The 23,182-nt window shown below is 40.9% G+C and overlaps 1 protein-coding gene across 10 annotated transcripts in view; it reads right to left on the reverse strand.

The window, feature by feature from the left end:
• The window catches only part of rbfox1 (RNA binding fox-1 homolog 1), a 264,175-nt gene that overhangs the window by 93,362 nt on the left and 147,631 nt on the right, over nt 1–23,182 (reverse strand). The window contains exon 1 of one of the 10 annotated variants that reach the window (XM_054759807.1): nt 2,420–2,565. The exons of the other annotated variants lie outside the window; for them this stretch is intronic. Coding sequence (XP_054615782.1) covers nt 2,420–2,455 — 36 coding nt within the window. The 5' untranslated portion in view covers nt 2,456–2,565. Of the gene's footprint in view, nt 1–2,419; nt 2,566–23,182 lie in introns of those variants that run through there. 10 annotated transcript variants of the gene reach the window in all.

Here is a 23,182-nt window from a genome sequence, read left to right on the forward strand (position 1 = left end):
TTAGAATGTATTTTGCAGGAGGGAGCGTGAAAGAAAGAGAGATGCAGATGTCAGGTTTTGGCTAAATGCTCAGCTGTGTAATAAGAACCACATTTGGAGGGCTAAAATATGCGTAACGTGGCAGAGCACTGCACACAAAACCCGCCCACCAAGACACACAAGCACACACGCGTGACTTCAATGGGAATTCTGAAGAAGCATAGCAATGAAACAACTCTACTGTATAGATGCACTCGTGTTTCATATCTCTTTCATTTTTCATAGCAATCCCTACCCTCCCCCTAAGATTATCATTTATTACCTGCCATCCATTGGAGGCTTTACATTTCCTTCACAGAACCCTCTCAGTGAGAACCACAAAAGGCAAAACAATCACAGCTTTGATTTTATTTGGATTATTGGTCAGGTGTTCTGTCAGTATGAATAGTGTAAAATTAGGGGTAAACAAAATGACAAATCTAAAGATGCAAACCTGTTTCGACTTATGTAAAATGGCTGACAAATAATACGCAAATTATGAATGGAGGAAATCTACCCCAAAAGTCATGGAGCTGTCAGTGATGTGGTTTAGTACTACAGTACAACTGCCTTTCCAAATGTCCTGAACACCCAAAAGCGAGAAAGCTGTTGAAATAATTGCAAATCAACCATCCATTTCTACACCGCTTGTCCTCATTAGGGTCACGGGGGAGTTGGAGCCTATTCCAGCTGACTTCTGGCGAGGGGGGGAGAGGACTCGTCGCCTCACAGGGACAGAAAATAGACAAACAATTTAAAGTGTGTAACCTAACAAGCATGTTTTTTTGAAGTGGGAGGAAGCCAGAGTACCCGGAAAAAAAAATGACCCAAGCGCAGGGAGAACATGCAAACTCCACACTGAGGAAGAGCAACATCGCTCATTAGTTACGTCATTATGTCTCCCAAGCGGCAGTGCGGCGAAGAACAGCAACGCCATCACCATGGAAGTAAAAAGGAAGGAACATCATGAAAAGCTCAGAGGAAATACGCCCGCCAATATTACCCCCTCTTTAGGTCTAAACCTCTTCACTGTCCATCCTTGAGGATGAAGATTATTTGATGCTAGAGGGGTTATGGATTCCATGAGCTGTTACAAGGAGATCTTGGAGGAGAAAAGGAGGTTATCCTTCCAGACTAGCCTGGGAAAACATTTTAAGAAGGTAGAAAGGACTGCAAGTCCTGTGAGTGACTTAGGATTTAAAGTAGATATAAGTTAGTAGGAACAGAACTCCTTCATAACCTGAGGACCACCAGTATGGTGATATATTAGAGGCACTTTTTTTTTCTCCACTTTTCGGCTTTTTCCTTGTGAGGGCTCAATCGCATGAATGGTTTTGGCAAGAATGGTTTTTAAACCGGGTGCCCTTCCTGACACAACCCCGGTCAGGAATCGAACGCATGCCTTCCACTATGAACGACAGAAGCATCTAACCATTACACAACCACAATGATGTGTTAGATGTGCAAGGCCGTGCACGTTGTCTTTGAAATCAGCACACACTTACGCAGAGCCCAGGAAACAACAATAATGTTGTCTTAATCGCCCGTGCGTGTTACAAAACATGTACACATTCATTATTTATGCTCTGTTGTTACAATAGGTTGAAATACATGCGATAATCTCACCCATTTCTTACAACAGAAGCCAAAAAAGCTCAGTTTTACCCGTTCATACACAAATGCTGAAGCCTGGCTGGAGCGTTCCAAAAGCTCAGTTTTTAAGTACAAGGGGATACAGTATGTTTGCGTGTGGACAAAAGGTCAAAACAGCGTAGAAAAATATGTGCTTTTAAAAAGTCCTGCTTCGTGTGGACACAGACTTAGTGTGAATGGTTGTTTATCTATACGGCATGTGCCCAGTGATTGACTGGCAATCAGTCCAGGGTCTACCTTGCCTCTCCCAGCCCAAAGTCAGCTGGGTTAGGCTCCAGCTCAGCTGCGACTCGGAGGACAAGCGGCATAGAAAACAGATGGAGTTGAGAATAGATCGTTTTATCAGAAGAGTAACCAACAACCAATACCATTTCTGGAACGCACGCAGCATCTGAGCGCTGCACTGACACCAACTTAAACCAAAATCAGAAGACGTGTGGGTTATATTTCACAGTTGCAGCCACTCTCTCGCTCCTTAATGCATAAATCAGTCGACTTCGGCAGGCTTTTCCACAGATGAAAATGTAAGAATGAGGCTTCTGCTCACTTAGCCTTGCAGACACACACACACACACACACGCACGCGTGCGCGCTTACTCACACAACCCACAAAAGGAGCATGCAGCACGCTTGCTTTCTGCAGTCACAGCACAAACAGCATGGTGCAAGAGAGCAGCCGTAGAAGCGACAATGAAAAGAGGGAGCAACAAAGAGAGAGAAAAGAAACTGTGTGTAATCTCAGAGGTACCTGCTCTACCATCTCATCTCTGCCTTCCATGCACATCCAGCTGTGCTATAAAGTCCAGCCCTGCAGTGTTTGCCTACATCCAGCATCTATTATGGATAGCTCTCTGTATGTGAACGTGTGTGTGTGCGTGTGTGTGTGTGTGTGTGTAAATGTGAGTGAGTGCGCAGCGGGAGGAGGTGCTACTGGGAATGACAGCGGCATTCCTCAAAACTGTTTAATGTTCTTTTTTCCCTCTCAGTCTCTCACCCCGCTTCCACGCTCATGTAGGTTTTCTACTCAGTGCCTTATTATTAATTCTATTATTACGATACACTTAAAAGATGAAGATACTCTATTGCTCTTAAAGATTAACGAAGTATCTACCAGTGGCGGTTCAAGCCTCATTGGCACCCAGTCCGAGACCCATCTGCGGTGGCCCCGTTACGCTCCCATTATATTCCATATGGTCTATTGCCACGTTAATTGTTCCTTTTATTGTTTGTTGTATCAGTTGTGAGTTTTAAGACATTGTGTACAAGTTACAACAAAGCAAAAGACACACCCCTTCATCAATGCCCCCCTGTGCGCTCATTCATAATAAACACACCACTGGTTACATCACATTAGCGACTAAGTAACGTTTTCTATTCATTTTATTGTAATTTTATGACATCCGTTGCATCATATGGCTCCATACCTTTATCTTCGGCCCGTTTCTCCTCTTTTCGCTAAATTCGGCACCCGAGGGCTTCAAATTTCTCTTTTCCATGATTTTTTTTTTTTTATTGACACTTAATCATCATCCTCCATCGTCAACACCTCAACTAGCAATCAAGGCCAAAGTAACTCATGCTGACTCACGATTCACGTGTTTTTGTTACTGAACGTTTAAAATGAGTGAAATCACATGTTTGAGACTCTTGGCCTGCAATATATTCAATATTATCCAATATTATCCCATATTAAGAATGAGATTTCTTTTATTTTTAAACAATTTCTGTTGTAATTCACTTGTTTGCCTTTTAATTAACCTGGGGGCTGAGGTCCAGTTACTACTCGGTTTGGCTTTATCCACTTCATGTGAGTGGTATGGCGGGGTGCTGATATCCCGCCTGTAGAGGGCGCCGGTCAACACACACATCCTGACCCAATAAGCAAATAAGCGCTGAGCACGAATTAATATGAATCTGTTCCCAGTTCACAGGGCAGGGTGCTTGCATCTGTGTTGCTATGGTAACTGCTTGTAATATCCATCCATCCATCCATCCATCCATCCATCCATCCAGGAGTAATGTAAACTGCACACTATCTATAAACTAACAAAAAAAAAACCCAACTTAATCCGTTTGAAAGCTAGAATCACGCCTCGACCACCAAAACTCAGAGTAAGCAGCTTCATTTACACTTCCCCAGTAGCAAATACAAAGTAACCATCAAAGTCTCCCCTTTACTTTGATACCAAGATCATCCATGTAGACCTTGTAGATGCAGAGACGAGTGTTATTTGGAATACGCCTTTTTCTTGTAAGCCTCTCGAGCCCAGTGTTTAAAAGATTAATATTTTTCTTACACCCACATACATTACGCTAAATAAGTCCTGAAGACCTCCTACTTACACCATATGCCAGTGAAAAGGAAGATGCGGGGGAAAAAAAACATTGACTGCTGAGAACCCCCTGCTGGTACCACTGAACAATCCATTAGCTGATGCAGACGTGATTGATGAAACTCCAAAAGCTTTTCAGTGAAACTTGTCAGTGGATTGTTTTCCCCATTAAACACTCACATTGACTACACAGTGAACAGCATAGACATGCTAATAATGTGTACATAAAACAGCGTGTATCTTAGCTTTGTCTTATTGGTGACAAGGGGTTATTATTAGTAGGGATGGGTACCTTTGACATTTGAACCGATACGGCACTGATACCCGGTACCACTCAGCAATAACAATTTCCGGTTCTTTTGTGTGCGTTTATGTGGTCATAAATGCTAACTTCCTAATTAAATTAACAATTTAAGATATTTATCCCTCGATATATAAACTTTAGCAAATATATCAAAACAACATCTAGCAGTTTGTATTGTAACATCAAACTTCCTTGCTATGAATTACATTTACTGTTAATGTTGGTTCCTTGTGTGCCTCTTAAATAAAAACAACAAAACACTACGGACGCTAGAAGGCAATGCGGGTCATTGATTCGCTTTGTGTGTAGAAGACAAAGCTACATGCTATTAGCTGTGTAGCTTACAGAAGCCATTGGTCAGGGTTTCCGCTACATGTAATTGATCGTGGCGGTGCGCCAGTATGAAATAAAAGCCGCCACACCTTAAAAATGAGGAGTTTTTTAAAACTTGAAAACTATTTTAAGTAATATAATGTATGAATTTATATATATATGCTATTTACATACATATGTAGCTTATTATTTACGCACATATTGACCACAATTCGTTTGAAAAAGAATTAAAATGTCATAAAAATTTTTCATTGTACTTTATTTTGATAAGCATGAACCGCAATCGCTTGTCTGCCTTGCTGGCACTTGACCAGTGACCAGATACGTGACACGTCTTGCGTTAACTTTCACTTTGTTTCTTATTATGGGGAGAATGAACAATAGTTTGCAAAATGTGTAGTCAATTGACAGCTCGTCACATGCTAAGCCAATCTATGCCAGCGTTTGGGATCGTTCACGTTTCAATATCATTCCACGTTCTGGCATTTTTGTTTACATGCCTGGCATCAAGCTAACTCGGAGCTACAAGTGCCTGCGTACAAAAAAGTTAGGAATATTCTGCTTTTGGGTGACATTTCAGAATAAATGTAAGTGTACAAAATGCTTTCCAGGCGAACTTCATTTGATCTTCTCTAAACCTTTGAATGCACATATTCAGCTGTTCAGTGTTTCGGTACTTTTTGAGCAAATTTCGGTTGTCAAACAAGGAGCTGAACGGCAAAAGTCCCAACATCGTGCGGTCTGGGGATTGATCACACACGGTGTCATCATCAGGTTGCAGCAGAGATAAAGAAAGAGCGGAAGAGTGACGTGTTTTCTACTTTCTCTGTTGATTGTAAAACTGTTTTTTGATCATTATTCAAATTCTCGAGAATTACTGTAATCCTCCATCAATTCTTTTGCTAAAATGAAAATAAAGCATCTTCTCGGTAGCATGCACTGCATGTGTCTCAGCCTTAAAGTGTTAATGCTCTTACTAAAAAAGGTCAGCAATAAATCATAAAGCAAAGGGAACAGCACAGCGCACACACACACACACACACACACACACACACGCCGACAGTGTATCATCCACAGATCAATGGTTCACTAATCTGGCATGGCCTTCTGACTGTCTGATGGCCCCGGCACACAAAAGAAGAAGAGGTGTATGTTGAGAAAATGAGTGGACACAGAACCATGGAGGCTTGCTCTATCCCAGCGTGTGTGTTAGATGTGTGTTTGTATTGCTCTTGTAGCTGACAGATGCTTTGGGATGAGATGAGGCAAGGTGTGACCGACCGGAGCTACAGAACGGAATGAAGATTTAACACACACAAGCGCAACAACACACATCTCAGAAACATCAGTGAGATAGCCACTGTCATTCCCTCACCTCATATTTTAGACATTTTATGCATTTTTTGAGACAGGCAGCCCCCCGGTTTTGGGGGTTTAGTGGGGCGAATATTGCAGTGTTGTTTTGTCTCCAAATAATCTCCAAATAATTATAAAATAAAAAGAAAATAAAACATCAGGTCTATATAAAGCACTAAAGTAAACAGAACACTTTTCTGAGGAATACAAGTATTGACCACAGAAGCAGCTGATGATCTCCAGATAGAACAACACAGTTGGGCAAATCCTCCACCAAAATCTCGAGTTTGTTTTTCTTTTCGTCATCGTACATGTTGCTGATTTTGGTCGTCACTGTAGTCCTGCACATTGGTGTTGTTAACCTCTGTTAACCCCTCGTCTTCCACTATGTTTATTGGCTTGTAGTTCATTGCTATTCAATTAGCAACAACATTCATCAGCCTTTCACATGCTCGGACGCGGGATGTTCTCTTCGAATTTAGTTTGCCAAAGAGCAGTGCTATGGCTCATTACATTGCTAATGTCTTCGCTTCTAATGCTAGCTGTGGCTGCACTCACGACTGGGTGCTTTGCATCGATGTGGTGGACGAAACTTGCACTGATTCAGTGGTAAGCAAACTCCCTCCAAAGAAGGCATATCACTCGTTTTTGAAATGTACATTTTCATTGGAGCGACAACTCCGACACGCTCTTCCATTTCCACTTCTCCTCTCCTCTCCTCTCCTCTCCTCTCCTTGCCCTCCCAACTACACTGGGAGCCTATCAGCTTATGCCAAACAAGCCCAAAAACAATGACAGCCAATGACAGACAATCAAGTCCACTTCTTCAGGGTGTGACTGACCATTGTTTTCGACCAACAACAACTAAAGAAACAGATTTTATAAAAAGGCAACTCGCATACAGAAACAGTAAAGTTAGATATTAAAATTAGATGAACACAATAAAAAACATAAAACAATCAATATGACGGTAATTAATTAATCGCAATGAATGCTTTAAATATAAACGCCTAATTGTATTGTCATGTTACAGTGACGACTACCGAGCACAGCGCTTGGATTAAATCCCACCATCATGTCCAACACTGGAGAGGCCAATGACAATAAATAAATAAATAGATACAAGTATTATAAGACATTGCACAATTCCTGTTGAGCTTAGCACCATGGATTGCTTCTGATGGTGGGAGGGATGTTTGAATCGCATTGGACAGCTACCGCCTACCACCTACCGCCTCTGGGCAAACCCATACGCAGCAGGGGTTCTAGACCGTGATGGATCAAATCTCCCAGGCCTACAAGTGCTTTGGACTGACAATCAGTGTGAAGAAGACATACGTCCTGGGACAGGGTGTAGAAGTGCCGTCATCCGTCAGTATTGATGACTATGAGCTGGAAGTCGTGAGCCAGTTCACATCCTCCTGTCTCCCTGGACTGGGAGCTCGACAGAAGAATAGAAAAGGTTCCAACAGCACTTGCGCCTCATCTACACAAATGTGGGAGAACACCAAACTCTCTGACAAAGATGACAGTGTAGCATGCCTGCATCCATTTCCACCGTATGGAGGATGAACGAATTCCCAGAGACATCCTGTATAGACTACTAGCACCTGGCAAGAGAAACACATGGCTGCCCTCAGCTGCACTACAGAGATGTCGTCAAGAGGGACTTGATTGCTCTGGAGATCAACACAGAGCGTAACACAGCACTCGTGCTGGAAAGGCACCCTGGCCGCGCGACTGGAAACAGGGAAAGACCAACTGAAGACCAGAAAAGGAGCTCGCGCTCAAACAAAACAGAGACTATTCAGGTTCAACTCCTGTGACAAAGCCACTCGTGAATCGGTTAGTGCTGTGCCAGCAGGACAATCAATTAGAATTTCCGTTTTTTTTTTAAATCAAAACATACTTACTCACACATCACAAACCAACAGGAGTCAAATCGTACCTCACTCACCGTGTAACCAAAAATAACATGGAACACACAATGGAGCTGCACCACACGGATTATGCGGGTATCGAAATAGACGCTTATGCCAGGCTTTGCTATTATATGTTGTAGAGTCACCTCAGGATGCCGAGACATGGTGGCTGGCTTGGATAAACTGTCTTTAATGGCAATAAGTCTACTCATAAAGAGCGGCAATGTGCAAAAATTAACAAAGGGAGTGGTGCAAAGGACTAATTAAGTAAGGCACCAAGTAAAAATAGAAGAGTGGCAAGTAGCACAAACACACAAAGGAGCTACAGGAATACCAAATATGACTAAATAACCAATGGAGAGGACGGACCTGTGTATAGGAACACATGCAAGTACAGGCTGGAGATTCACCATAAGCATAAAGAGCAACCAAGAATACTGTACATGCAGAAACACAAGCACTGGAAACACACAAAACCCAGCTGCACTCATACGGAAAGTAAAGGCGGTGGCCTACGGTGCTAAAACAGGAAACAAATACCAAATCAAAAACAGGAAATGAAGCCGAATAAAAGAAAACCAAACACAAAAGTCCAACCTTACACGCTAATAGATACGGTATGCAAAACAATACTATTTTATAGTCATTTGTAACCCACAAGGCATAGCTGGGAAGCCCATGCGCACACTTCCCCAAAAGAAAGTTGGGGTCTATGTTATGGACTGTATATGCACGGGCCAATAAGAACTAGCTGTGGGCCAGAAATGGCCACCAGGCCAGACTTTGGCCATCAATAAAATCATCAATAAAGCAATAAAAGAAACACAAGCCAATAACAGTGTGTTCAGGGTAAGTAGATATTTCCCGATATAATACAATGCAAGTAACATGTACTGTACAGTATATACCTTGCATTATAAGCGTTGTGTACCGGTAATTTATCTGTATGTAACTGTGTAGAGCAGGGAAATCTGCCAATTTTATCATTTAAAACATTTGTAAACTTGCCAAATATCATAAGTCCTGTTGTCGGGATCAGTGTTTCCATGTTGTTGCATCCGAAATACTTAAAAATTCACATACCCAAATACAGTAGATGAGTGAAACTGTGTTTGTGAAAACACTAATTGTGCCTTGGTTGTATGCTCCCATCTGTTGCCTGTTAGAAAACAGAGTACCGCAGATATAAAGTGTCATAATGCTGCTAAATCACCCTATTTTAATAGCCATTTGGTTTACATTTAATGACATAGCAACACAAAGTACTTAAGTACATTCACAGAATAACTGGAGCTAGGCTGGAAATCAACAACACAGTACCCAAGTTGTTAAAAAGATACACACGCCATGGTTGTTATGCTTATTAATTAGCTGAATAATCATTTAGAGTTAAATTATGCCTGAGAATTTCAAGACCAGGTGATCAGACCACAGTATTAATGAAATGAGGAGGGACTTAGATTAAGCCTTTCTCTTTTTATCCACAAGGGAAATTGCTTGGGACATGCAGCATATATTAAAAACGTATTAAAATAACATTGCACTAAATAAGAACACAAAATAGTGCTTTTCGCTTAAATATCTGTGCACAGTACATCTCAAGGATGTCTATCAAAATATTATTTCAACAGTAAAAAAATACAATGGACATCAGCTGGATACAGAAATTTAAATTGTCGCTACACTCTGACCAATAATCATCACAAATGAATGATAATGTAAAATGATCTATGAATAGATTCAGTCACTGTGTGGAAGTTAAAAAGTCAATGACAGTCAATGACAACACAAAAAGTGATTACCCCTAAACCTTGCAATGCGTCTCTTCCAGCGCTGTAGAGGAATTTTGGCCCACTCGTCTTTGCAGAATTGTTGCAATTCAGCCACATTGGAGGGTTTTCTGGCATGAAGCGTCTTTTTAAGGTCATGCCACAGCATCTCAATAGGATTCAGGTCAGGACTTTGACTAGGCCACTCCAAAGTCTTCATTTTGTTTTTCTTCAGCCATTCAGAGGTGGACTTGCTGGTGTGTTTTGGATCATTGTCCTGCTGCAGAACCCAAGTTTGTTTCAACTTCAGGTCACAAGTTTCAGAATTTTCATGGTTCCGTTTATCACAGCAACTCTTCCAGGCCCCAGACCATCACACTACCACCATCATATTTTACTGTTGGTATGATGTTCTTTTTCTGAAATGTGTCGTTACTTTTGCGCCAGATGTAATGGGACACACACCTTCCAAAATGTTCAACTTTTGTCTCGTCTTAGTATTTTCCCAAAGGTCTTGGGGATCATCAAGATGTTTTTTGGCAAAATTGAGACGAGCCTTAATGTTTTTTTTGCTCAGCGGTGGTTTTCGTCTTGGAACTCCAGTGTCTTTCTTAAGGTGGAGTCATGAACACTGACCTTAACTGAGGCAAGTGAGGCCTGCAGTTCTTTGGTTGTTGTGGGGTCTTTTGTGACCTCTTGGATGAGTCATCGCTGCGCTCTTGGGGTAATTTGGGTTGGCCGGCCACTCCTGGGAAGGTTCACCACTGTTCCATGTGTTCGCCATTAATGGATAATGGCTCTCACTGTGGTTTGCTGGAGTCCCAAAGCTTTAGAAATGGCTTAATAACCTTCTCCACTTGAACTCAGGTGTGTTAAAGTTATGTGTATTTACAAACTATTACAAACTTAGTGTGAATGAGATGTTTTTTGATGAAATAAATATATAATAGTAATATATTATTTAATGTATTAATATCTATATATTTTGTCTTATAAAATATATTTTTTTTTACCAAAAATCTGTGAATATTGGGGGTGTGAATGCTGCATCACAAATGTGTAGAGAGCCACTCTCCACATTTACCTGTAATTACTATACTTGCATTGTGTGTGTCATTACCACTTTTTTCCAGTTCTTACTGTGACGCCACCCATTTAAAATTGGCTTTTTGACACAGAGCCGTGCTATAAATTCAAACATTAACTTGGCTGACTTCAGCAACCCCTACGCAGATGATACTAAACCACACACATGCACACAGACTTTCAATTGGCTTTCTCTGTGGTTTGTATGTGCGTGAGTGAACAGCCAATGACTTCTACTTGGATTATTGGAGGGGTTTAACTTTCCAAGTAAGCCATCGCTTCATTCATTCATATCCCGGTCGCTCAAACTGGAATGAAGATATTGCGCCACTGTTTCTTGGGGTGACATAAGATTTCCACCATTATGACAATACAATCAAATTAATTACTGTTACGTGCCGTAGTGGGTGGGGTTTGTGTGTCTTTGCGTTGTGGTTTTTTTTAAGAGATGTGAAACACCTGCAGGGTGCATCACAGCTGAGGCTGATCACCCAATTAGGCGAAGACAAAGGAGGCAGAAGGCAGGTGGGGGGGGGGGAAGAGTATGTGGACCTCGCTGCACTTTGCGGCATCCCGCCGTGTGTTCTCGAAGTTGTTAGCATTTAGTGTGTTTTGAGACTATTGTAGTCTGCTTAAGTTTTAGAGTTGGTGCTACCTTGTGTGTGGTTTGTGTGTTTGCCACGAAAGTCCACTGGTGAGTGTTCTGTTTTACTTAGTTGCCTTCACTCTGTGTTATATTTAATTTGTGCTTTTCAGTTTTGTACGGATTGTTTTCCGTTTATTACATTTTGCTTAATAAAACACTTTATTTACTTCTACACCGACTGTACCTTCATTCCCCACCAGGTTTTCCGTTTTACTTATTTTACTACTTGTCCACTGAGATGTAACAATTGCTCTGGAAAAAAGGAAGGTAAAATGGCATGGCCCTCTATTTTTGCAGCATGTATAGAGTGTACTTGAACAGAATTTGACACATTGAATGTATGGCGGGCGGTGTATTTCGTACCTAGGCCTTCACTTCAGTGGGCACTTAAAAGACCCATTCCACCCATTCAGTGTTTAAAAGCAAGAATAAAAGGGATATGCCGATGCCATGCTTTTTCACGGAAATCGTCCGATATTGATCGGTGGTCGATGGATCGGTGCACCCCTATTAAATACTCTTGAGAAATGAAAGTTTATTGTTTTTTGATACCATGTACTCATTATGCCATATAATTAATGAAGAAAAGGTCTCAAAAATGTCAATAATATCGATTATCGACAATAATTTGTTGGACAATTATCATCCAGCGAAATTAGCAGCGTTCATGTTCCTTAAATTGTCAAAATATGACATATTATATGAAATATAAAGCCTCATTTTTTTTTTACCATTTCTTTTGGAATAATTTTGACAACACCTTTTGGAACATCCTTCAACATCTTCAATGGGCAATCGCATAAAGATGAACAGAGCTACTGTATGTTCCCTCATACAGACACCCACGCCCATCATGGATAAGAACACTTCTTTATATGCATCCATGTTTTTCCAAATAGTTCTTTCAAAATATCACTGTTCCATTTACAGGGTGTCTAACATCCAGTATGTCCTCCAAACCCTTTCCACAATGGTTCCAAGGTATTTTTTTTTGTCTGCAACTCAGACATAAAGCAGAGTGCATGCATTTTAAAATAGACAAATCTAAATAAAGACACAAATTCATCGACGATCACAAAAATGAACATTAGTTCACAGTTTACACAGTATAGAGTATATAATACGTCTGATTTAACATATGAACACAGTAGTAGTGTTTTAGATCCATTTGACCTATTTTAGACCATTTACATAAAGATACATTCTATTTTTTTGTCCAATTTCAACTTAACCCATATGAATGCAGCCTGTCCATGATGTTTTTAAAGTAGTTAATGAGCTGCATCACAAACACTACTGTTTTACTCAAGAACTCGCACTACGCCGTCATTGGCATGACAGCTGACACTTCTTTCTCACTCTTCCCATCCCCCAGCGAGCCTCGGCGGGCAGGGCGATTTGGCTCCACTCCCCTCGTTCTCCCCGCTGACGTCCGATGCCACCGGTGGCATTCATTCATCAGCTTGTGCATTTAATTAATTGACTTTTCTTCTCCTGACTTGTCTTTATTATGTGCACGAGCGTACTGTAGACTGAGTGTCATTTCTATCAAGAAAGTCTCCCGTCAACTGTCCTTCTGGGGACAGCTCATGAAGAAAGACGGAAAGAAAATTGGAATTGGGACATTTACTGTATTTAAAGCAGAACAACACAAATGAGTGTAATAATTAAAAAGTGATAGCTTTAAAACGTTTATGTATGTCTTTGTGTGTGTGTGTGTGTGTGTGTGTGTGTGTGTGTGTGTGTGTATACTGAGTGTATGTGTGCATGCAGAACAGGAAGATGCAGCTTGATGGAATTCATTGATAAACATTTGAGAATAACAGCTACATCGATTGCAAAACATCCAGTACAGGCTAAAAGTTTGGACATACCTTCTCATACCTTTACATTGTAGATGAACACATGTGGAATTACGTACTTAACAAAACAGTGTGAAATAACTCTAAATATGTCTTATATTTTACATTCCTCAAAGTAGCCACAGTTTGCGCTTTTGATAGCGCTGCAAACCCTTGGTGTTCTCTCAATGCTTCATAAGGTAGTCACCTGCAATGGTTTTCACTTCACAGGTGTGCCTTGTCAGGGTTACTTTGTGGAATCTCTTGCCTTATTAGCGGGGTTGGGAGCATCAGTTGTGTTGGGTGTGTGTGTCCGAACTTTTGGCCTGCACTGTAGATTGCAGAATACGAATACAGTAGACGCGCCTACAACGTAAATAATCCGTTCCGAGAACGTTTACGTTATAGGGTTTTTACGTTATACGAAACGTAAAATACATGTAAATAGCCTAATCCGTTCCAAGATCTTCCCAAACTCACCCCTTTGGCCCTTCAAAATATTCAAGAAGAGATTTCAATGCGTGCGAACTAGTTTAAGGTCAACTATGATGAGAAAGGGAGGTTGAAGGGAGAAGCCTGTCTCTCACACAAACTCACGTACGCGCTGTGTAAGTCAGCCAATGAGATGAGCGCGTCAGAAGGCGTCACCAAGTGTACTCTGTCATGGAAAGTTTCCCCTCTCTCTGTCGCGCAAGCTATTCAAATCGAATTTCTGAACTTGCACCGACTTGACGCTATACGTTGTATGGAATTTCTTACGTAATACGATGCAAAAACATAAATTCTTTACGTTCAGTGGAATTTACGTAAAAGGAGGTTTACGTTATGTGAGGTACTACTGTATTTGGAATTGGAACCTTTTCACCAGACCAACCATAATTTGAAGAATTAGAGCCGGATGCTAATTTATGTTCCAATATTAGCAACAGCTGCTTGGACTACACACAATATCGCACCATTCAAACTGACAATAAATGCTCAATTGTTCATTTCAATGGCAATGGCAAATGAGTTATCCCTCATTTATCGTGGTTAATTGGTTCCAGACATGACCGTGAAGTGAATTTCCTCAAAGTATGATTCAATGTGAATAAACTGAATATTTCTGTAGTTAGAGAAGAGAAAACATGTTTATGACTATCTAAAGAGGGGTTTTAACATTCCAAGACCCTTGTAGTCTTTGAATAACACCCAGTTTACATGCCTGGCTGGCGGCATCTCGCTAGCTCGTTTTTGTCCCACTACTACGAGCTACGAGCTACAATCATCATCACAGCTTACTTTTTGAAGGTGCCACTTAGCAATCTTGCTCTCTTGTTATCATTATAATACGCATGGCTTGTCTTCAAAACACTAGTTGTGCAACAGAAACACGTAGTGTGTACAGCTTTAGGCAGTGACGCTATCACAGGGGTCTCCAACAGGTAGCTCCTTTGCTAGCAGTACCTCACCAGCTGATGTTAAGTTCACCAAGAATATTTGCTTCACCTCTTAGTATTTTTTTAGTGTTCTATTCAAACATGAAACCTGTATTTCATGACAACTGAGCACACTGACTGGAGGTTATGGTTGGCAGGGCCCGCAACAACTTTGCCATTAAATTAACAGTTTTGCAATATTCTCGGCTCATGTTCTGCTACTTGTTAAAAAAAGTTAAATAAGTTAATAAATAAGGCATAAAAAATTGGTATTTGTTGTTTTTTTTTAAATTGCAGACACATCAGCAGCACGACACAACAGCTGCAGTCCGCCCTCCCATGCAGCCCACCACCACAGCTTCAAAATATCCCTGGGGAAACCCTAGGATACATCGGCCCGCTATACCAGGCTGATATGAGGAATTATGAAGTCAACAATAAAAATAGCTCAGCTAACCGATAACCTGTACTGTGGTGTGTGTTACTGGGATAAGGTGAGCAAATCAAGCGCTCTTTTTCTGTGACGTGCTGCACACCTCCCCTGAGCTCACTTGTAAACAATCATGGCGTCGATCGTGTGAGACTTCTTTACCTCATCAGTCACCTGAAACGCCAGCATCGCTACTACGACGTTCTGAAAGCCTACGAAGACTCCAGTGCTGCTAAAAAAGCGGCCACACAGCTCGCCACACTGGACGACCAGCCCTTTACCATTGTTGAAGATACCAGCAGTTTCTCCAGCAAGTGATTTTTTAGCTTTTTTAGCTAGGTGTTGATCATTAAAATCATTTGCTTTAGCCACGATTTGTACTTCCGAGCCGCCACTCTTTTTTGGATGGATGTTCGCCAGCAAAATATGACATGATGGCCACACTCCTGCATACACTGATAGATGGAAATATGGTCATAAGCTTCACTACTTTTATGGACGTATGACGTTAGCCATCAACTTCTGTGGCGTTCTGTGCTGAAAGCTCAGTGTATCTGCGATCGACTACTCTGGCTTAGGTTGCATTGTCAAGCACAGAGCCACGGAGCTCCGCCTCCCAGATTCATACCATGCTGCTGAGAGACGACACATGCAGGCTAGCTCATTGAAACACGGCTAACGCCTTTCCTGATGTTGAAGATCCTCCACCATCCTTCAGATTTGGTGTTTGGGACCACTTTGGATTTCATGTCAAGTATGACATGCATGGCAAGCGTGTCGTGGACAAAAAAAAGTGTGATGTGAAAACGGACAAAAACAAGGAGCACACATGCTACAAACTTTATCCGGACATGGTTCAATTCCAATCAAATTCTAATTTAAAAAAGGCAAAGGTCATTCTTTTTTTGCACGAACCGTAACACAAACGCATCGAACCGAACCATGGACTTTGTGTATCGTTGCACCCCTAGTGGAAAGTGAAAAGGAAAAACTTAAACGTCCATTTCTAGAAACAGAACTGTTCTCGATTTTCGTTAATTTTATATTTTGTTTCATAGTGATGATGTCATATTTTGTTCGGCCAAATTTGTCTAATCCACCTTAGCCTTTACTTCCAGGTGTGCACAAGTTACAGTTAAATCTAAATTTAAAAGAAAAAGCTATAAATGAGTTATCGGCTATCATATCAGGATCAGTCTTGAGAAGCAGAACGTTATTTGTTCATGATTGATGCCGATGTTTTCTTCTTAATCCGATGTTCTCCCAGCATCACGATCATGGTGAACATTTGGAACATTTCAAGAGGTACTGCACAATTCCCATTGGCTCCTATGAAAGCGCTTCTGGAAATCTGATAAGAAGTCATTTACACTTTTTCATCGGAAGCAAAGCAGACTGATGTGTAACCCTAATAATCGCTATGCTACACATCATTCAGGCTCTCACCCCTTAAGCAGTTGACCATAAGTTCAACCAACGAAAATAGCTGTGAAACTGGAGTGGCTTTTTTTTTCTTCCTGTCTACATAATATTCATCCGGGGTAAATGAATGTTATGCACACACAAACACTCTACATCCTCTTCCAGCGATAGTGTATTAGCAGAGTCAGGCATCAAGAGGATTTCTGCGAGAGCACTGAGCCAGCAGCGTTAGCTCATTGCGGCCACAGCCCCAAAATCACACGGGAGTTGAAACGTTATGCAACGGAACTGAAATGCACTCACTGCACACTTAACACCCACAGAAAATAGCAGGGTTCCCAAGCATTACGGGCAGGCTGTAAATAATGCAAGTCAAGGGAAGAACACAAACAGGCACACTCATGGTGAGTGTGTGTGTATTTGTTTTACCAGCAAAAAAAACCCCACCACATTTGGGGAAAAAAAAAAAGCCAGTTTTGGTTAGAACTACAAAATAAAACAGTCAAATGGAGTCAAGTGGAGACTCGCATACAGTAGCATGTTTCTAAATTAAGGTATCATTTGATGAATATTCACCATCTGATTGTTTGTTTCCATCCGCAGCTTTAAAGTTTATTAAACTAATCCTAAAAAAGTCAACTAATTAATAATGTTTGCCTACATAATTTGAAAGTCTAATTCCACCCGCGTGGCAAATGACACGGCTGCATATTAGAACCGTACAAATGACCGCGGTGATTTCCGTGGGGCTGTTGTTTTCCTGAAGAGGCATATTTACAATGCAAATGTCATTATCACCTTGTCATCAACGTAAGCGAGCAGCCACACTTGGCCGAAAGACAGCAGCGAAAAGGACTCCCCGGCTGGTCCAATTAGCCGTCATTAAGTCCGGCATTTTCATGCCACGCGTACGCACGCAAGCAGACACTAATGGAAAACGAGCAAAACATGATTACAGCTGTAAATATGGTTGCGATTCAATCAGGCAGAATTTGCAGCAGCCCCAGGCATTTAGAGATCCAAAGCGCCTCAGTTAACCTTCTGACCTACATCAACCTTGTTTCTGTTATTGAACAGATCATTTGTTTAGGAATATAAAATCACAGTATTACTTGATACAAAGTGCAAAGCATATCTTGATAATTGGGCCTTATTGTCTCCTTGCAGACAATATTATTTGCTTTCCATCTCCAGAGCACACAAAATTGTGTCTGACTAAATTTTCGGGGGGACTTGCATGTGGTATGGCTGGTTTCAAACAAGCTTCACAAGTTTCGATGAAGGAACATCGCGAGGTTACACTTGCACAATTCATTCACGCCATTTTTGTTTTACATTTTTTACACACTTACAATAATTTGTAGGCGTACATTTTGTCATTTCAGTTATTTTCACTTCCTGTGTTTAAGTGCCACCGTGTTCTAATTAAAGAGAAACAAATAGAGAATGTGTAGCAGTGGTCTTTTGTGCAGCGATTAAGGAAGGAAAAGGAGGAAAGGTGTCGGGGAAAAAAAACTAGTGACTAGTAGCTTGTCAGTTTGTGGCTTGTGCAAAATAAAAATAAACATCAGGATGACAATGTAGCATGAGTAAATGAGATGGATAAACATTGAACAACATTAAATATAGAATAAATGAAGATAGAATAAGTAAATATGTGAACGGTGGGTGACTAAATATCTACTGGACAGACGCACAATTCACAAACAAATGGTGGCGAAAAAATGGTGGAAAAAAATAAAATATTAATAAGCAAACACGTGAGGAAAAATGAAAGGCTGTGAAGGAAAATGAAAACCAAAATGTTCAAAGACAGTAAGACACACACGAGTGTGCTTTAGGTTGGTGTTACGAGCGAACCGCTCCGAAATATGGGAAAAACTGACGGCTCAGTCGTAAAACTTTGGTTGGTGATTTTGTTTTGTTTTTTGATTTACACAAAATCCCACAGCAGTGCAAAAAAAAGTGCAACAATATGTAACAAACCACAATAAAAGGCCACTCAGCAGGTGCAGTTTAAGTGTATTTGGGCATCGGGGGATCAGTCAGTCTGTTATTTTCGAGATGGTTGTGGATGAACGGCACGACAACGTTCCTCATTATTTCATCACGGTATCAATAAAAGGCACCTGTGTTGCGGATTGACTTGCAGTTGACAACGTGTGTCTGAATAAGTGAGTAACCGAAATGTTTTTTTAAAAAGTAGCTAGACACACAAATCGCCTCCCGTAAATACAGTTTGTCTGCAAATACTTCGTGATTATTACAAGGGTTTGGGTTTCCAAGGACCAAACAGACAGAAGACGAACCAAAATCTGGAAATCAGGAGTGGTTGCTTGAGATGCAAAGTTTCCCCAACTGTTTAGGACGTGGCACGTTTGTGAAGACCCTCAATGCAACATCTCCGTGTGCATGTGAATTGAAAAAGAGAGTGTAAAATTGGAATTCTCCTTGAGGGATATTACATTATTCTTTTTCTTCAGCAGCCACCGAAAGAAGGACTCTGACAATTGATATTTTTTCTGACCTAGAAATTCCCTTTGCCCCTTTTTAATGCAGTTTCTAACACCATGCATAAAGTATGGACGGACAAAAGCAGGTGAGGGGTTCGGGTCTTTGAAGCTACCGCAGAAATACACATCTTAGATCGTAGATTTGTTTTTTGTTTTGTTTTGAAAGTTTCTTGAAGTTTCATCATTGAAAAAAAACACACTAATTAGTTGAAAACCCCCAGTATTTGTTATGGCTGCAGAAAAGAATCTTCTGAAAATAATATGACCCTAACTGCTGAACCAGTTTCTCAATATATTATATTTATAAATACAGGCTTCCCAGCCCAGCACATCTAGCATTGTTTATTGAGCGTTTTGGGCCACTTTTATTGCAGCAGGGGTTTGAACGTGCACAGTTGCAGAACTTTTGATCTCGTTTCATACTAATTTGCTGTGCAGTGTTCCCTCGTTTATCGCGGGGGGATAGATCCCCAAAATAACCAGCAATAAGTGAAATCCGCAAAGTAGCCAGTTATTACTATTATTATGTTTTAAGGCTGTAAAACCCCTCACCATAAACTTTATACACTTTTCTCAGACAGGCAATATCATTTTCTCACATTTCTCACTCTCAAATGTTAAAGATCAACCTTCAGGTCGGACACAAAAAATGATGAAGTCACTCACACGTATTTCACTCCTGTGCCTTTTCGTCCTGGCGCCCTTCTGCTGTACTGCAGCCTTTTTGTATCCTTGTTAAAACATTCTGCTGCAGTACTCCTCCTTCCAACCGAAGATTCATTTACAAGTTAGCAAGCAAGCCAGCTAGGGATGACACGGAAGACACGGCAGGGGGGCACGAAGGATATTGACTGACAATGGTCTACAGCCAATCAGGACACAGAAAACAATGGGAAGAGAGGGACAATCAACTTCACGCAATGCAGTTCTTCTTAAAGGGCCAGGCTCGGACTGTAACAGCATTCATACGCTGTAATTAAAAAAAGATGCATCAAAAAAATTCTGTGAATCTGCGAAAGGTGAACCGCAATAGAGCGAGGGAACACCGTATGTATGAAAGGCACCAAAGTTATGTACGATTAGACATTTATAGCCTCTGTTAATCTTTAAGGATAGAAATGAGGTGAACCCAGGGCCGAGCCAGAACAATAGATGCTAACGAGCCAGTATCAAAGTCGTTCATACCCAACTCAGGGAGCGACACTTCCCTTTTATCGGAGGTGTTAATAGCAGGAGAGGATTATACCACTACTCCGCCCAGGCTTAGTGTAAGGAACCAATAGAAGGAGGGTGTTGGCACACCAATTCCGCCCACTCGTACTGTATTTAAGGCCTAGGCTACCAGCACTTATTAGTTCGCTGACGAAGCTCTTCAGATGAGGAGCGAAACGTCCGACACCTTCTTCACAGATGACGTCTCAAGAAGCCTTTCCCTCTTTAAGGATAGAAAACATTCCATCTTGCTGCATAGAGAGCCTTTGGCAAAATGATTGGGTTGTTTCCCTTTTGCACCACAAAACAGTGAAACCAGCTTTGGTTGGGCTGTGCCTCAACCTTGGATAATAAATGCTCGGATCTTGCGCAGTCCCCTCAGAGTGGAGCTGTCCTATCTCGTCCACGAGCATGAACTGATGAGAGGTGAAACATCTTCTAAACATCTTCTAATCTTTTTTCAACGACCTGAGAATACAAGACCTGCATGAATGGTTATTAGTCACTAGCTAATAGTGGTTAGTTTCAATATCCACATTGATTAGCCAACCAGATGTTGTTTTTGTTCCCCAACAAAACAGTAACGAGTGTGATGAATGAAGCATCTCTTGTGTTTGATCAAATGAAGCTGACACTGGATCTGTATGTAGTCCGACATTGTTGGCATGGGTTCATCATGCTCTAAATGATGTGTGTGTGTGTGTGTGTGTGTGCGTGTGTGCGCACGCATGGCAATATTCATCTCTGCTGTGGCTACATTATCCTTTCGTGAATCTGTCACTACCCATTTTGTGTGACACAGCGTTGAAGTGAGGTCATACACATCAACACACGCACGCACGTGTGATTCTATTTTCATCGTTTACATATCCTCATCCTGGCTTTCACTGAATTCTTGAATTCTTACACTCAACCAAAGCCATGATCTGTTTCCTCAATTTTACAATTAACATTAATATATATGAATATTTATATTAACTCATTCAATACCAAAGACGTATTGATACGTTTTTATAAACCCGAACGCCCGATCCCAACAACTCTGTACAGGTCTTTCACATTTTTTGCCGTGAGAGGCAAAAAGAGGTGGTGACGCAATTCTCCACTAATGCATTTCACTTCAGAGCAATTTTCAGCCATAAAAACGGCCGCGAGGCGGCAGAAGTGCATTTGATCAGAGCTCGGCAGGGATCATGTGAAAAGAAGAATCACACATGGCAGGAAGGAGGAAGTGGGAGAGCGTGCAGAAGGTTACGCAATTTAGGATCATTTTAATGCATGCATGCGCGCACACGTGCACGCACACGCCTGCACACACATAGTTCAGTTCCAAACGCGAAAATTGTAAATAGTTAATGGTGTTATATTTGTAATGTTGATGTGAAACAACCCCTTTTTGTGTTGTTTATGTTGGTATACCTGTAGTTGTTTACATATGGGAGCTGTCACAAAAGCAAAAAATATTGGTGTCGAAGTGAAACTTACGATTGAAAAGTATCTTTTCGCAAAAAGCTTGTTTTCTCCCTTTTTCTAGACAGGAACTGATATTTTCCTGAAACGTACCTACGTTCTACTGCTGATTATATAGCTGTAGAACACAATATTCGAAAGATCAGTCAAAATCGTCTAAAATGGCCGGTGCTGAAAAATGGCTGGGATTGAATGAGTTAATGTGTATTATATTATTATTCATATATTACTTTCTATAAACGTTGTAGTTTGTACTCACTTTACGCATTTTGCAATGTTGCAGCCTCATTTCAAACTGGAATGAATTCATTCCCTAAAATTCCACACAAAACAACCCGTAATGACAACATGAAAAAAGTTGTTTTAATGTTTGCAAAATGCATTCAAAAATAAAAATGTAGGCAACCAAATGTGCGTAAGTATTCACATTCTTGGCCATGAAGCTTAACATTGAGCCCAGGTGCATCCTGTTTCCACGGTCGTTACAGGGTGTTGAATTTTGAGAGGGAAAACAATATTATTCCATTTTATTTGTTGTTATTTTCTGTTATTACTTATATTGTATTAGTGAATGATGTGGAATTGATGATTACTGTAATTTCACTACCACTACTTTTTTCTCATGATTTGAACCCTGCGGCTTTACACGGTGATGCAGCTCATACGTGGTCACGTTCTGGTCTGGCGACATCTCGTGTGCTTCCGAGCAGCGCCTTCATCATGAAGTTCATGCAGTAACTGGAATAATAATCTCAACTAAAAGATATAATAAGAAAAACACAACGCAGCGCTTGAATACTTCATCATTTTATCTTATAATCATGATAATATTATGTGCTCGTTAGATTAATATGAATGAAAACAAACATCAAGTTGTCCATTAAATAAATCTAGGGTTTAAGTTTACAGGACACAGAGCTAATATGTCCTTCGTGCTTCTCGCTTTCTTTGTACAGTTTCTAAAAAAAAAAAAAAAGACTTTTTCATTGCATATTTTAAGTACGTCATCAATAGCAACATTTATTTTCCATGCACGGCCTTTATTTGTGTGGCTAGTGTCAGGGCCGTGTGCGTAAGCTTTCTCTTTCCTTTTTCACAAATGACGGGCTTTTCTTTTGCTGTGCTTTGAATGAACACTCATCGGTACGTATAATACAGTGTTCCCGCGCCACTTCGCGCTTCACGTTTTGCGGCTTCAGTGCTTCGCGGGTTTTTCCTAAATATTCATCAAAAAAAAAAATCCTCAAAAAATAAAAATGAAAAAATACAGCCATGTCGGCAGCCGTATTGCAGAAAAACGCGTTGTTTCATGTTGATGCGCGAGAGAGAAGGTTTCCCTTCGTGCCAAACAACGAGATGAGTTGACTCAGAGGCTTTGTGCAGATTTATGATGTATTGTGTAAAACTAAGACATGAATAACATCAAATTAAAAGCACTAAATGAATGCCAACCCAC

The sequence above is a fragment of the Dunckerocampus dactyliophorus genome, chromosome 18 (assembly GCF_027744805.1).
Source record: "Dunckerocampus dactyliophorus isolate RoL2022-P2 chromosome 18, RoL_Ddac_1.1, whole genome shotgun sequence".
NCBI lineage: Eukaryota > Metazoa > Chordata > Actinopteri > Syngnathiformes > Syngnathidae > Dunckerocampus > Dunckerocampus dactyliophorus.